General features: G+C 43.6%; 1 protein-coding gene across 2 annotated transcripts in view; it reads right to left on the bottom strand.

The window, feature by feature from the left end:
* Window positions 1-14,965, bottom strand: part of ARL6 (ADP ribosylation factor like GTPase 6) — a 270,741-nt gene that overhangs the window by 64,582 nt on the left and 191,194 nt on the right. For both annotated transcript variants that reach the window (XM_040423274.1, XM_040423275.1), the window contains exon 4: window positions 6,455-6,523. In XM_040423274.1, the coding sequence (XP_040279208.1) occupies window positions 6,455-6,523 (69 nt within the window). The remainder of the gene's footprint in view (window positions 1-6,454; window positions 6,524-14,965) is intronic.

Below are 14,965 nucleotides of genomic sequence, written 5' to 3'. Positions count from 1 at the left end.
ATTCATTGGCGGGGGTCCGACACCTGGCACCCCCACGATCAGCGTTTTGAAGCACTGCTGTCTTCTCACAGTTCACCAAGCATAGACTGAGGCTAAAAAGTTTCGAGACTGTCACAACTTTTGCTGCTTCAGTGTTTTTCAATCTTTTCAGATGCTTCAGATGTTTCTATGGTATACTGAAGTACAATAAGCATTTCATAAGTTTAACCCCTTCCCGACTGTTACCCAGTAAATACACGGTGGATGTCGGGTATTTAAATATGGCGCCTGCTCGCAAGCGCAGGGGCTGCCATAGGTCTCGGGTGCCTGCTGTTTAACCCTTCAGATGCCGTGGTCGATAACCTGGAAGCAAAGTGTTTCCAAGGCTGGAACGTCTCCCCCTAATGGCAATAGGAGAGCCGTTCATTCCCTGCTGCAGCCTTGGTCCCTCTGGAGGATCCCCGCAGCTATGGGCAGGAGCATAGTGAAATGCTCATAGACTCCAATACTAATGCATTGGAGTGTATGAGACAAGTGATGTGATGATCGCACGTTCAAGTTCCCTATGGAAACTTTTAAAAACTGTACAATAAAGAAATAAAAAAAAAAGTTTAAAAAAAAAATATATATATATATGATAGGCATCACCGTGTGCCAAACCCCCGTACTATCAAAATATAAAAATATTTATCCCATACGGCAAATAGCGTAATGGGAAAAAAAAAAGCAACATCACACATGAATGGTCTCAGGATGACTTTCTTAGGAGCCCTGCTGCCTTTTTTTAAAGCAATTAGCTCTCCTTGATGTTCTTGATGACTCGATAAATGGTTGATTAATGGGGTTCTCTGGGAATTGAGAAAATGAAAATACTTAAAGAGGACCTTTCACTAGAATAAAAAATCTAAACTAATTATACAGACATGTAGAGCGGCGCCCAGGGATCTCCCTGCACTTACTGTTATACCTGGGCGCCGCTCCGTTCTCCCGGTATAGGCGCCGGTATGTTCATATGTTAGGCTCCACCCAGTGGAACCTGCCGGCGTCTCATTCTCCCATGCTGTAGCGCTGGCCAATTGCAGCGCTCAGCTCATAGCCTTTTTTTTTTCTCTCAGGCTATGAGCTGAGCGCTGCGATTGGCCAGCGCTACAGCATGGGAGAATGAGATGCCGGCAGGTTCCCCTGGGTGGAGCCTAACTATGAAGATACCGGCGCCTATACCGGGCGAACGGAGCGGCACCCAGGTATAACAGTAAGTGCAGGGGGATCCCTGGGCGCCACTCTACATGTCTGTATAATTAGTTTAGATTTTTTATTCTAGTGAAAGGTCCTCTTTAAATATTATGTTATTATAAATACCTTTCATTAGTTATAATGGCTTATTTTCTCTGGGGAGCAATCATTAGGAAAAATAAGATGGCAGCCGTCCTATCAGAACACACAAAACCTGTCCAAATCACACAGGAGAACAAGTTACTTCACCACAATGAGCCATAGTGCTGCCTCATCCTCCTCTCTGCTCTGCTTGTCAGGGATTAATATCCTGAACACAGTTTAATATGGTCTTCAGCTGAATCTCTGTAGAAACATAGTTCCTGAGGAGACGAAGTACAGAGAGGATGGACAGGACAGACTGTGGTAATGTGTGGTAATGGAGACTGCATACAAGAGCTGCTGCTCATCAGCCCCATCCCCACCTCCTCTCTGTACTTCATGTCTCCTCATGAAGTCCAGCAGAAGAACATATTAAACTGTATTCGGCATGATAATCTCCGACAAACAGAGCAGAGAGGAGGATGAGGCGGCTCATTGCCTCAGTGTTCTGAAGTAACTTGTCCTGCTGTGTGATTAGGACAGGTTTTGTTTGTACTAATAAGATGGCGGCCATTTTGTTTATCCTAATGATTGCTCCCTAGACAAAACGAGCCATTATAACCAATGGAAGGTATTTGCCAATATATTTCTAATAAAGTAATATTTAAGTATTTTCATTTTCTTAAAGGGGTTGTCTCATCTTCTATGTTCAGGATGGCAGGTCCGGACTTCGGGTGCTCTAACATGAGTGGCAGCACAGGCCAGCAGCGTAATACTGTAATCCCCTCCCCTGGCCTGTACGTCCGCACTCCTGAGGCTATTAATCATTCAGTAGTAGCCTTGGTCGGCTCAGCAGAAGGATAGCCGGGGGGCGCAGCAATGTGGCAGCTCCATACCACATACAAGGTTAATGCCAAAAGGCACTTCAGACTCAAGGAAATATGAGGTGGCCACCAGAAAGGTCGGGTTTGGCTCTTTTCACAGCGCAAGCGCGACCACCGCTAAGGCATTGCAGCGGTTGCCATATCCCCTAGAGACGAGCAGTTTATAATGACAAGAAAAATTGGGAGAAGTGAGAACAGGAGGCATTATGGTCACATACAGTATATTGGTAAGTTACTTGTATTAGGCTATTACACAACATAAGTATCACTTCATAAGATGAGACAACTCCTTTAATTTCCAGAGAACCCCTTTAAGGTGCAATTTTACAAGGAGCAATGTCCTTGCCTGTGCAGTCCTTTTGATGCAATGAAGCAATGATGACTGCACATGTTCCTTGGAGGTAACCATGGTTAACAGAAGAAGACAATGATTTCCAGCATCGATTTTAAAGCAACCAGTCTACTCTCCAAATTCAATCATCCTGACAGAGTGATATCAGCTGCCTTGTCAACACTTTGCTGTGAGCTAACGAGATGATAACTGAAATGATTGGCAGGGCTGCAGTGGAAATTGTGTTTTTGTGATTTAACGTAATTTTTATGGCAAGGAATTACTTTGTAATTAATCGCAATTCATTTGACCACTCTTCATAACAATCTAAAATTAATGCAAATTGCCACCATAAAAACTAAGGCAGCAAACTTTGTGAATTTGCATCAGTCTCAAAACTTTTGGCCACAACTGTATATGGCAGCCCATTCACTTGTGAACGTGATGATACTGGCCTGGGAAGGGGCTGCTGCGCTTCTCTTCAAAAAGCTGATCGGTGTGGTTGCTGCGAGTCGGAACCCCAGATATTGATGACCTATTTTAAGGACAGGCCATCAATATTGTTCTCCTGGAAAATCCCTGTAAGATGAACACTCGGGTGCAACATTTATGAAAACTGACATTAATAAGGAGTTCTCATAGTGCCTAGAAATGACAGGTTTTACCATCTACTTCTTAGTTGCTCAATTTTACATCTTGATGTATTATTTTTGTCAACCAGCGAGCCCTCAAGAGCTCTAGAATTAGAGATCTGAAAAAGATAGGTTTTCTCATGGGCAATGATAGACTTTTTATCCACAACATGCCATAAATAAGGAGTTGTCTGTGAGAAATAAAAACTCAGGCAGTAGCAGTAAATGTCACAAAATAACAGATAAAAAATCCCCAAAAAGCATTTTCTTCCCTGCCGCTTCCTGCATCTCACTCTGGTACTCCACACCAGCATTTGTCTCTCTGGCTGCAGTAGTAAAGCCTCACACACACTACGTTACTGCTGCAGCCAATAACTGGCCTCAGCAGTCATGTGCATGAAAATATCTACTTCAGAACAGAAGGACAACGCTGGAAGCGGCAGGGGAAACATGGGTGAGTATGATGCACTATTTTTTGTTTTGTTATTTTAAGATAATCTTGAACCCCTTTAAGCAACAGGTTTCGGCACCAAACTGCATCAGGTTGTTACAATGTGTGTGGAAAAGTGTGTATGGGGTGTATATTTCACCCAGAGTCCTCAGCTGGATGAGATAAAAAAAATTCAGAAAGCTGTATTTGTTTCAGCAAAGTGTAGCTTGCTGGAGCTGTTTTGTTCAGACTTGGTTGGTGGGCTGGATTTTTTGGTAGTGAGACCTCCCAGTCCACATGCTTGCTCCAGAACATCTATTCCCCAGCCTGAGAAGATACCAAGTGTGGCTACTGGGATTGTTACTGGGAAATAAATAGAGGCCTCAGAGCCTCAGTCAGTGTCAGAGCATGGTGGCTGTTTGACTGTGCAAAGCCAGATCCTCCTGACTTGCTGAAGTGCATAGGTGAGAGAGGGAAGTTCTCTGTATAGTTAGCGCCTGGACGGGCAGGTGTTTATTTGACACTTGCTATGATTTATGTACTGTGGCTTCACCCCAAGTGACGTTTAACTTGGACTCCCTGTATTCTGCTGCACGCCTATCGTGTTTATGAGGAAAATAACCAATGACTTTTGGACTTTTAACCCCCGAGGTCTGAGAGTCATTGCAGACCCCATCGCAAGTACACAGATCCCTACAAGGCTTAAAAAAGGCTTAAACCCGATAATAGCACCAGGTTAATACTGAAAAGTACTGCTTGATTAACTGGTCACTAACTTACTAACTTTTCACGCAACTTTGCATGAATCAACAGTACAGGTGAATAAAGAAATGTTGTAATGTGCACTCATTGACAAAAAAAATAACGCACCAAGAAGCAGCTGTTGGAATTAAATTATAGAATGGTCTGTGCGGCACATTGCTTATAGCACAGACCTGTCACTTACCAGTAGGAGGAGCGCCCGGCCGGTCACAGACATCGCAGGTAAGTATAATGCTTCTAAAAATTGCTAAGTAACCATGGCAACCAGGACTGCAGTAGCGTCCTGGTTGCCATGGTTACCGATCAGAGCCCCAGCGATTAAACTGGGACTCCGATCGGAACTCTCCGCTGCCACCAATGATAGGGGGGGGGGGGGATTTTAATTAGGAGGGGGAGGGAGGGGGGGCCGCACTGGCCACCAATGAATGTACAGTAATACAGGGGAGGGAGGGGGGGCCCACTGGCCACCAATGAATGTACAGTAATACAGGGGAGGGAGGGGGGGCCGCACTGGCCACCAATGAATGTAATACAGGGGAGGGAGGGCACACTGGCCACCAACGAATTTAAAACTAGGGAGGGAGGGGGGTGTGCCCCCTCCTGCCTGGCAGCACCTGATCTCTTACAGGGGGCTATGATACGCACAATTAACCCCTTAGGTGCGGCACCTGAGGGGTTAATTGTGCGGATCAGAGCCCCCTGTAAGAGATCGGGTGCTGCCAGGCAGCAGGGGGCAGTCATGTACACAGTTCTTAGTATATTCTAACTTGAAGCGTCCCCATCACTATGGGAACGCCTCTGTGTTAGAATATACTGTCTGTGTGAAAGTAGCCTGAGGCCACGGATCACGGACGCGGATGCCAATCTTGTGTGCATCCGTGTTTTTTCACGGACCCATTGACTTGAATGGGTCCGTGAACCGTTGTCCGTCAAAAAAATAGGACAGGTCATATTTTTTTGACGGACAGGAAACACGGATCACGGCCGCGGATGAATAACGGTGCATTTTTCGAGTTTTCAACGGACCCATTGAAAGTCAATGGGTACGTAGAAAATCACGGAAAACGGAACAACGGCCACGGATGCACACAACGGTCGTGTGCATGAGGCCTTACTCCTCTTTTCAGGTCTGATTCCTAATCTAATATTCTCTCTGAATTTGTTAGGTAATTCCATCTAGTGAGACCAAGAAGGGCTATTCAAGAAGGGTAATTCCATCTAGTGAGACCAAGCTGTGACAGAGGTCAATGAAGATGGGAGGAGAAGTGAGCAGCAGACTGAGATACAAGCAAACAGACACAGACAGGGAGGCTGGAGCAGCTAATAGTGTTATATCTCACCCGTCATGCCTTACTTACATCTATCCTGCTCAGTACTTCTTTATATTGTCCCATATGGTATTTAAGCGAGATTGAGTTACAAACAGTGTGGAATCTTCTATCTCTATGTGTATTTTATGAGTGGACGTCATTACAGCCACAGACAAGTGAGGAACAACTGAGAATAGGAGATGAATCCTGCAGAGGAAAAAACTTCCCAAACTGCCAGATACAAGTCATATAATGGCCAGATATTGTCATTCCTCATGTACATAGACATGGCAGGCTAGTCTGAAAAGTAATCTGAAAGTGTAGGTACACACTAAATTTACCAATTCCTTATTTACAGCATATCTTGGATTTCCTCTGATGAAGTCTGTTAGCGCCCATGTGAAGCCATCCGTCCTAGTTCTGGTTTACTAGTGACCGACATTGATGTACCATCTGGGTTTGGAGCAGCAACAGCCTCATTTTCTATTTGGTGTTATCCACGCCGCCTGGTGTTGTACAGGACTACTACATGTCAGCATATATCTCACCAATCTGTCTTTTTCACAATCTAACTGTATTCTACACCGTGAGACACCCTGTGTCATTTTAAATGACTACAGATTTCATACAAAGATAACATGGCAGAGACGTATTTATTTTACTCACTTATACGGCGCTGACATATTCCGCAATGCTTTACACACATCATCATCACTCGCTGTTGCAGAGCGGAGCTCACAATCTAAAATTCCCTACTAGTATGTCTTTGGAGTGTGGGAGGAAACCGGAAAGAGATTTTCGGGACGACTTACTTGTAATAGTGTTCCCAGAGATTCCTGTACCTCCCTTGTCCAGACATGTCGAAAACTGTGAATGACAAGCTAGAAAACAATATATGACAAAGAGTTAGTACAACATATCTCATCAGTGGTCGGTGTGCTGTCTGGTCATCAATACTAAACTACAAGGTACATTAACATAAAAACATGATAGTAGTATATACAGTGGTGTTCAAAAAATAGCAGTCTCACATCGTTTACCTGTTTTTGGTAAAAGTGATATTTCTACATAGCAAATAACTTACCTGCAAAGCTAATTTTACACTAGAGCTAAAATCTTCTGGCTGTTCTGGCAGAGGAACAGTCTGCGGAGTTCATCGTATCCAGCACAGCCGGGAAGGGCCAGAGCATTGCACCTGCGGGGATCCGGACGGACAAATATCACTGCATGCTCATTGGGCTCTGGCGGGGAAAGGTAGTGTCGGATGCAATGAACTTCAGGAGTCTTTTCCTCTGCCGGACCAGCCTGTCAGAAGATTTTAAGTGCTAGTGTGAAACTAGCCTAAGTGTAATAGAAAAAAAAATATCTCAATAATTAGGACATGCACGCCGCCCATTCTAAGTAATTGAATCATTAATTGAAAGAGGCATGCTCAAAGTAACAGCAGTGAGGAGTTAAATTGGTGAAGTCACGAACAGGTGTTAATTTTGGTCCTTATTTACCATAGGTGGGTGGTAAATGTTGCACATGTTGGTTATAGTGCCTTTTCATCTGAAATACAGGGGAAATTGGGTCGTTTCAGATGCTTTTCTGATGAAGAACATACTTTAAAAACTTGACTGGAGAGAGAAAAACATGCCTTGAAGTGGCAACCAAAATCTAAAAGACCTGGAAGGAAGTTGGGAACTACTGTTCGAATGGACGGAAGAATAGCCAAGATGGCCAAGGCTCAGCCAATGATCACCTTCAGGAAGATCAAAGAAGGTCTGAAGATCTACCAGTGAGTAATGCTACAATCAGAAGACGATTAAGTTACCACCAAGAACGCCCCGCAAAGTCCCGTAGTTGAAAAAAATGACATGTTCTGAATAGGTTAAAATTTGCCAAGGATTACATTGACTGGTCCAAAGAGAAATGGTGCAAAATTTTGTTGACTGATCAAAGCAAAATTGTTCTTTTTGGGTCTAATGGCAGCAGACAGTATGTCAGACAATCCCCAAGAACTTAATTCAAGCCACAGTACACTGTGTAGACAGTAAAGTATGGTGGTGCAAAAATCCTGATATGGGCATGATATTGACCAAAAACACACAAGTAAACAAACAAGGTCTCGGTTACAGACAAACAGTATTGAGGTGACAGAGTGGCTATCCCGATCTCCTGACCTCAATCCCATAGAGCAGTGTTTCCCAACCAGTGTGCCTCCAGCTGTTGCAAAACTACAACTCCCAGCATGCCTTCACAGCCAAAGGCTGTCCAAGCATGCTGGGAGTTGTAGTTTTGCAACAGCTGGAGGCACACTGGTTGGGAAACACTGCCATAGAGAACTTGTGTGGTGACATAAAAAAATGACGTTTAGGGTCCATTCACACGTCCGCAATTTTTTTCCAGATCTGTTCTGGATTTTGCGGACCCATTCATTTTCAATGCGGCCAGAAAGGATGCTATGTGCTGTCTGCATCCACACTTCCGGGTCCGCAATTCCGTTCCCCCAAAAAAATAGAACATGTCCTATTCTTGTCCGCAACTGCGGACAAGAAAAGGCATTTTCTATTATAGTGCTGGCGATGTGCGGTCCGCGAAATGCGGAAGGCACATTGCCGATGTCCGTGTTTTGCGGATCTGCAAAACACCTACGGACGTGTGAATGGACCCTTACGAGGCGAAACCCAAAAATGCAGAAGTTGGATGACAGCATGAAAGGAGAGATGTCAAGCAGTTCCCAGGCGCAATATGTTACAATGGCATCTCATTTGTCACCATTGTTCCATGCGCGCCAGTATTGGCGGCTTGTGAGTTAGAATTTTGCCCATTGTGTTCAAAGGCAGTTCATGTTGCTATTGCTCCATGTATCCTGGCGTTGGTTCTTGTGGGTGTTAATTGTGCCATGTGCTTGCATCTCTCCTCAGTTCTGTATTACAAAGGTTAAAGGCTATGTACACCTTTGGGGGGAAATGTTTTTTTATTATTGCATTGTACTCATTTTTAGGTAAAAATCATTTTTTAACCTCCTAACAGTCACGTTAAAATTGGAAAAACCCTCCCAAAAATTCACTTTTTTTATATTGTAGATAGTAGATTTTAATGTGTGTTTGCAGTAAATCTTGTTGGCACACAACTCTGGGGACACTATTGCATTTTTAACCCCTTAGTGACATCCTCCTCCAGGCTGACAGGGGGGGGGGGGGGCTGCTTTAACTGCTCATATCTCTGGTTTGGTACCAGCTAGTGTTATGGGCTTTGTATTGTTTGAAAGCTGACATTATAAGCTTTCAGACATTACCAGAATGACAGCAATATGGTCAGTACATGGGAAGAAATCACTGATAGAAATAAGGATGCAGCGAATACTGCTGAAAGTGAAAGTAAAAGCAGGTTTTACCCGAGATTATTCCCGACTCAATTTCTAACAGTGATACCCCTTCTGTTACTTGGACTAATACTGTCATTTTGGTCTTGTATGAAAGCCTGGAATGTCAGCTTTCAAACAAGACCAGTGCATGTTTCTAGCTGCTCCATTCAGGATATAGCAGCATCTTAAAGCAGCCCCCCCCCTCCAATTTCTGCCCGAGTTAGCTACTTTTCCCACTGCCCGAGCTGAACTCGGGCAAAACAGTTAGGTGGTTAAATTGGTCTTTACTAAAAATATGGAGCCCTTTTTTCGGTACAGGACTCATGTTCTAGTAGCAGGATCTACCTTTTCTCTCTTTTTTGTCAGTCAGCTAATCTGATGGCTCCTTATCTCTGCTCTCTGGCATTATAAACACTCATTATAGCTTAGTTCTTATCTTACTGATCAGAATGTCACTTAAATAAGTGTCTATGACCTCTCAGTAAAAGGAGATCAGGGTTATTAGATGCCGGCACAAAGTGAAAGTACCAGTCACACAGCTAGAAAAATAGTTAACGCTTTCTGACAGAACTGCTCAATATTTTTTAATAAAGACCAATTGAAAAAATTATTTTAAGCCCAAAATTAGTAAAATGCAATCATAAAAAAATAGTCTCGAAGGGTCTACTACATATATGTTCCAGTGTTCTGTCTCAGTCTGACATATCTCTTGAGTTCTGTGACCTGCTCTGGTGGTGTAACATGTCATGTCTTGCTTTGATCCATTTGGAGTCTGTCAGTGCCCTGTGTTGGAGTTTATCTCTCAAGTTTGTCTGTATCTGAATTCTGACCTAGTGTCATATGCCTTACTCTGTGTCTGTTCTACGCATGCTATACAATGTTTGCTTGACCTTGTCATGTATTGTAGGTGCTCTTCTAGAGTCCTGTAACTGCTGTGTCTAAACGGTGTCCTAGAGTTCTGTGCCTAGTCTGTCTTCCTAAGTTACTGCACATGTATTCATTATTTGTGAATGGGTTCCTGTAATCCACATGTCTGGGTTCCTGAAGTATGTGTCTGCCAGTGCTCCGTGTTTTGTCTCTTGCCTGTATTACCTGTTTGCCTTGCATTTGCCTGTATTCTACCTGGTTCTGAATTGGTACCTAATCTGTAGCTCTGGTGCTGTGTGAGAGTATCAGCTGCCAACTACAATGGGGCTATCCCTGCAGGAAGCGGTCTGATTGCTAACCCACAGCGAAGTCCAGAGGTTCCAGGATAAGGCCCCTAGGATTTAGCTAAACCAGTTAGCACAGTGGTTGTGGTTGCACTGACTTGAATGGGTCCGCGATCTGCAAGATACGGCAAAACATAATACATGTCTTTTGCAATGCGGAGGCACGGACCCGAAAGCCCACGGAAGGGATTCTGAGTGTTTCTGTGGGCTTCTGATCTGTGCCTCCGCTCCGCAAAAGATAAGACATGTCCTATCTTTGGCCGTATCTTGCGGATTGCGGACCTATTCAAGTCAAAGGGTCCACATCTGCAATGCCGAGTTCACAAAGCCGATGCCCTTGTATTGCTGACCCGGTGTTTGCGGTCCACAAAACGGGCACGGCGACCATACGGTTGTGTAAATGAGCCCTTATGCTGTCAGTTATGCTCAGGGTCAGAGCAACCAGATGCTGCTAAAGGCCAGATATAGGGAAGACAAGGGAGCTGACACCTAGAGGGGCTGAATTTTATTTCATTCCCTGCAGCGACATGTATATGGGTTCCATGAGAGGCTGTAAATACTTGCGTGCATTCATCCTATACAAACTGTACCATCAATTGCTGCAGGGAAGAAATCTGCAATCCATCAATTTACAGGGCTCGTAAATGTGTCCTATGTCTGCATTTTCTTGTGCACACGTGTGTATTGTACACATACTGTATATGAATGTTGTTCTGATGGCAGCATATTATAAATTGTATTGGAAAATTATAAAATATATAGCATAAAATAGTAATTTGTGCCCATTTAAAAAATAAAAGAAAAATAATAATATTGGAATCCAATAACGCAAGTATGTTTTAAAGGTTACCAGAAACCAGAAACACAGTTGCCCACATTTTCGACCAAGTAATAAGACACCACCAGTTTTCTGTACTTCGAAAGCTTCCTGTGGTTACTGGTTGCCCTGGCAGGAGGACCACCTACCGTCCCAGCTGCATCTTCTCTTGTCACTTTTAAACTTTTGGTAGGAGACAGGACTAAACTCACAAATGCAACTACCTTGCAACATTTTACCGGGGGAGTTTACACTGCCCGTTTATGGGAGATGAACGTTCCTACAAACACTCGTTCCCGATAATCTGCCAGTCGAAAAGTGCGGCCGAGCGTGTAAATCCAGCAATCACAGGACCTGTCACCATTGTGTTGTTTCTCTTTAGAGGCGCACAGAAGAAAGAGGCTGTTGAGAAACAGGGTCAACAGACTTTCTCTCCAAAGCCAAGTCTTTAATATGGCATTTTGGCTATCTTACCTTGGTTCCCTATCTGAACTGACTGAGAGTACACTAGGGAAGAATCTAGGCAAAACAAATGTGGCTTTTTTAGAACCTGTGCTGAATTAAAGATGCAGTCGGGATGGGGATCCCAGAGGAGGGAGTTCTCATAACGAAGAATGGAGAGCATGGCGTGCATGCACAGTGTGCGGTCCTTCACTTCGAGGGCCATGTTCTCTACATAGCAGCTGGTCCCAGAGGAGGGACCCACACTTATCTGAGGCTACCTGAACATTGGCATTTTGGCTTTCCGTTTGGGAGATCCGTTCAGGGCTCTCACAAGCGGTCCAAAACGGATCAGTTTGTATTCTAATGCATTCTGAATGGAAAAGGATCCGCTCAGAATGCCTCAGTTTGCCTCCATTCTGTCTCCATTCCGCTCTGGAGGCGGACACCGAAACGCTGCCACCGCCATGCTTCACTGTGGGTATGGTGTTCTTTCGGTGATGTGCAGTGTTGTTTCGGACCTTATTTTATTACCAAAACTGACTGTCTAAAGGTGACTAATAGTAAATCTTTGCCCTCCGCAATCAATCAGAGCTCCGGTTACAAGAGGGTTTTGATAAATGAGGCCTTGTCCCCTTAGAAAACTGGCCTTCTATTTACACGTACCCTAACGGATTAACGATCACGTTTTATCACATTTACTCCCCTCCCCCGCACTCCATATCTCTGTGTTAATAGACAAATGAGGTGTGATATTAGACCACGAGATGAAAATGAGACGTCTAATTATCACTTGTGGCTTCACAGCGGAAGGGAGCGGCAGGAGTTTTCTACGCATAAAGAAAATTCCCCTTGGAGCTGATTACTTGCCGCTCTGAACGTCGCCTGGTTTGGTTTAGTGAAGATAAATGGCCACATGTGCGGTATTCATGTATAAAGGGAGCCTGTCACAGCCCGGCAGCATTAGGTACGGTATCTGCTGGCGACGTTCATATTTAGCACTACTTTTGTGTCTGTTACCCTCAGCAAACATCCCTTTTCTACAGAAGGTGGCTTCTAATAAACTACGGTATATAGCGGTGACAGCATATTTTCTAACGGTAGACGTAGAGCTGGAAACAGCGCAGATGTCGCCTATAGACAGAAAAAAGCAGGATCACATGCAGCGGTCCGCCCCATATGGATAACACAAATAACATGAAAGATTTTCAAGCTGGAAAAAGCTGAAACGTCGCATGGTGTTCTGGGTGAAAGTACAATAAAACACAGGCACTGGAGGAACGCTTTCATTTTATCACATTTTAAATGTCTCTTTATGGAAATCTTGGATCTTTTTCTTGTTCTGATTATTTATTGTGTTGCATCTCTTTGTGCATCGTGTTGCATCTTGTGTATTGTGGTGCAGCTCGTTATATATGGCGGTGCAAGTGGTGTTGCTTCTCATTGTATATTGTGTTGATTCTCGTTCTTTATTATTTTGCATCTCTTTGCATATGTTGTCGCATCTAGTTGTGCCACATGTTGTACCTCATTGTGCATTGTGTCGCATCTCATATATCGTGTTACATCTCATTGTACATCGTGTTACATCTCATTGTGTATCGTGTTACATCTCATTGTATATCGCGTTACATCTCATTGTATATCGTGTTACATCTCATTGTATATCGTGTTACATCTCATTGTGTATCGTGTTACATCTCATTGTGTATCGTGTTACATCTCTTTGTATATCGTGTTACATCTCTTTGTATATCGTGTTACATCTCTTTGTATATCGTGTTACATCTCTTTGTATATCGTGTTACATCTCTTTGTATATCGTGTTACATCTCATTGTATATCGTGTTACATCTCATTGTATATCGTGTTACATCTCATTGTATATCGTGTTACATCTCATTGTGTATCGTGTTACATCTCTTTGTATATCGTGTTACATCTCTTTGTATATCGTGTTACATCTCTTTGTATATCGTGTTACATCTCTTTGTATATCGTGTTACATCTCTTTGTATATCGTGTTACATCTCTTTGTATATCGTGTTACATCTCATTGTATATCACGTTACATCTCATTGTATTTTGTGTTACATCTCTTTGTATATCATGTCTCATACATTGTACATTGTGTTGGTAGCAGCTGTGTTCCTGCCTTGTGTTTATTACTAAAATACTTAATCTAACAAGACTTTTTACTGCCCGTGTGTCCTCGGAGAGCTGGCATCCATGTATATCTGTAGCTGTAAATTAATATTTAACAGCACATGAATTATCAGCGCACCACCTGGGAGGCAAATCATTTTGCTGGCATCATTCGAGGACGCTGTTAGTTAATGGATCTGTATAGCATTGCAAATAAAAGAGCTGCTCTAAAAATCTGGTTGAATAATAAATGGATGTTTTAAGGAGAACCCTGCTTCTATCCTGGACACATGCTTTTCACAAATCGATGAAAGGCAGGAATCTGTATGAACCCATTATTGATCACACAACATAAGTAAAGGTTGTATTGTTGGATCGGAGATAACTCTTAGATCTGTGGGGGCCTGACCACTGGAACTCCTATTATCCTGAGAATGGGGGACGTTTCTCCCATCTGAATGGAGCGGCAGGTTAAGCATGTGCACTGACCAGCACTTACCTGCCTCCGGCACTTCTACACACGATGAATGGAGCGGCAGTGTGAATACTCAACCTGCCACTCCATTCAGATGGGTGAACTGAACCCCTGTTACCAGGTTTAGCGGTGGGACCCCCACCGATCTAACACTTATGTGGATAGGGGACACCATCTTCTAACTAGAATACCCCTTTAAAAGTGATTGTCTCATGAAGCAACCCTTGTACATTATCCCTATTAGACCATATGGACATCACAGAGATGGGTCTCATGTTTTGGACCCCTCTCCATGAGCCAGAAAGGAGGGATGTTCTGTGCTAAATGGCCACAAGCTGCGTCCAGTGGATACTACACTGTCCACTAGGAAGTATTCAATTGCCCTGCAGCGCCACCACAGGGGAAATTAAGCATCACACTGCTAATCAAAATCAATAGTAATCAGGGTAAAGAAAGCATGTTCCTTAATAAAGGGGTTGTCTAAGGGCACTTTCACACTAGCGTTAGAAGAATCCGTCAGGCAGTTCTGTTGCCGGAACTGCCTGCCGGATCCGAAATCCGTATGCAAACGGATATCTTTTTTTTCCGGATCCGGTAGACTTTAGCATTGAAATACCGGATCCGTCTTTCCAGTATCATCTGGAAAAACGGATCAGATATATATTTTTTTTTCACAGCTAGAAAGCACTGCGCATGTGCAGACCGGAAAACCGGATCCGGCGATGTGGTAATTTCTGGAACACTTGGTACAGGATCTAGCATTAATAAATTTCAATGGAAATTGCGTAGTGTTCCGGGATTTTGGCCGAAAAAGTGTATAATGAGTGTATAATGAGATGGAAAAATGTATCCAGCCAGCAAAGGAAGCAATATGGACAATAA

Source organism: Bufo bufo, chromosome 3, assembly GCF_905171765.1.
Source record: "Bufo bufo chromosome 3, aBufBuf1.1, whole genome shotgun sequence".
NCBI classification, from domain to species: Eukaryota; Metazoa; Chordata; class Amphibia; order Anura; family Bufonidae; genus Bufo; species Bufo bufo.
This window is presented reverse-complemented; position numbering and strand designations above follow the sequence as displayed.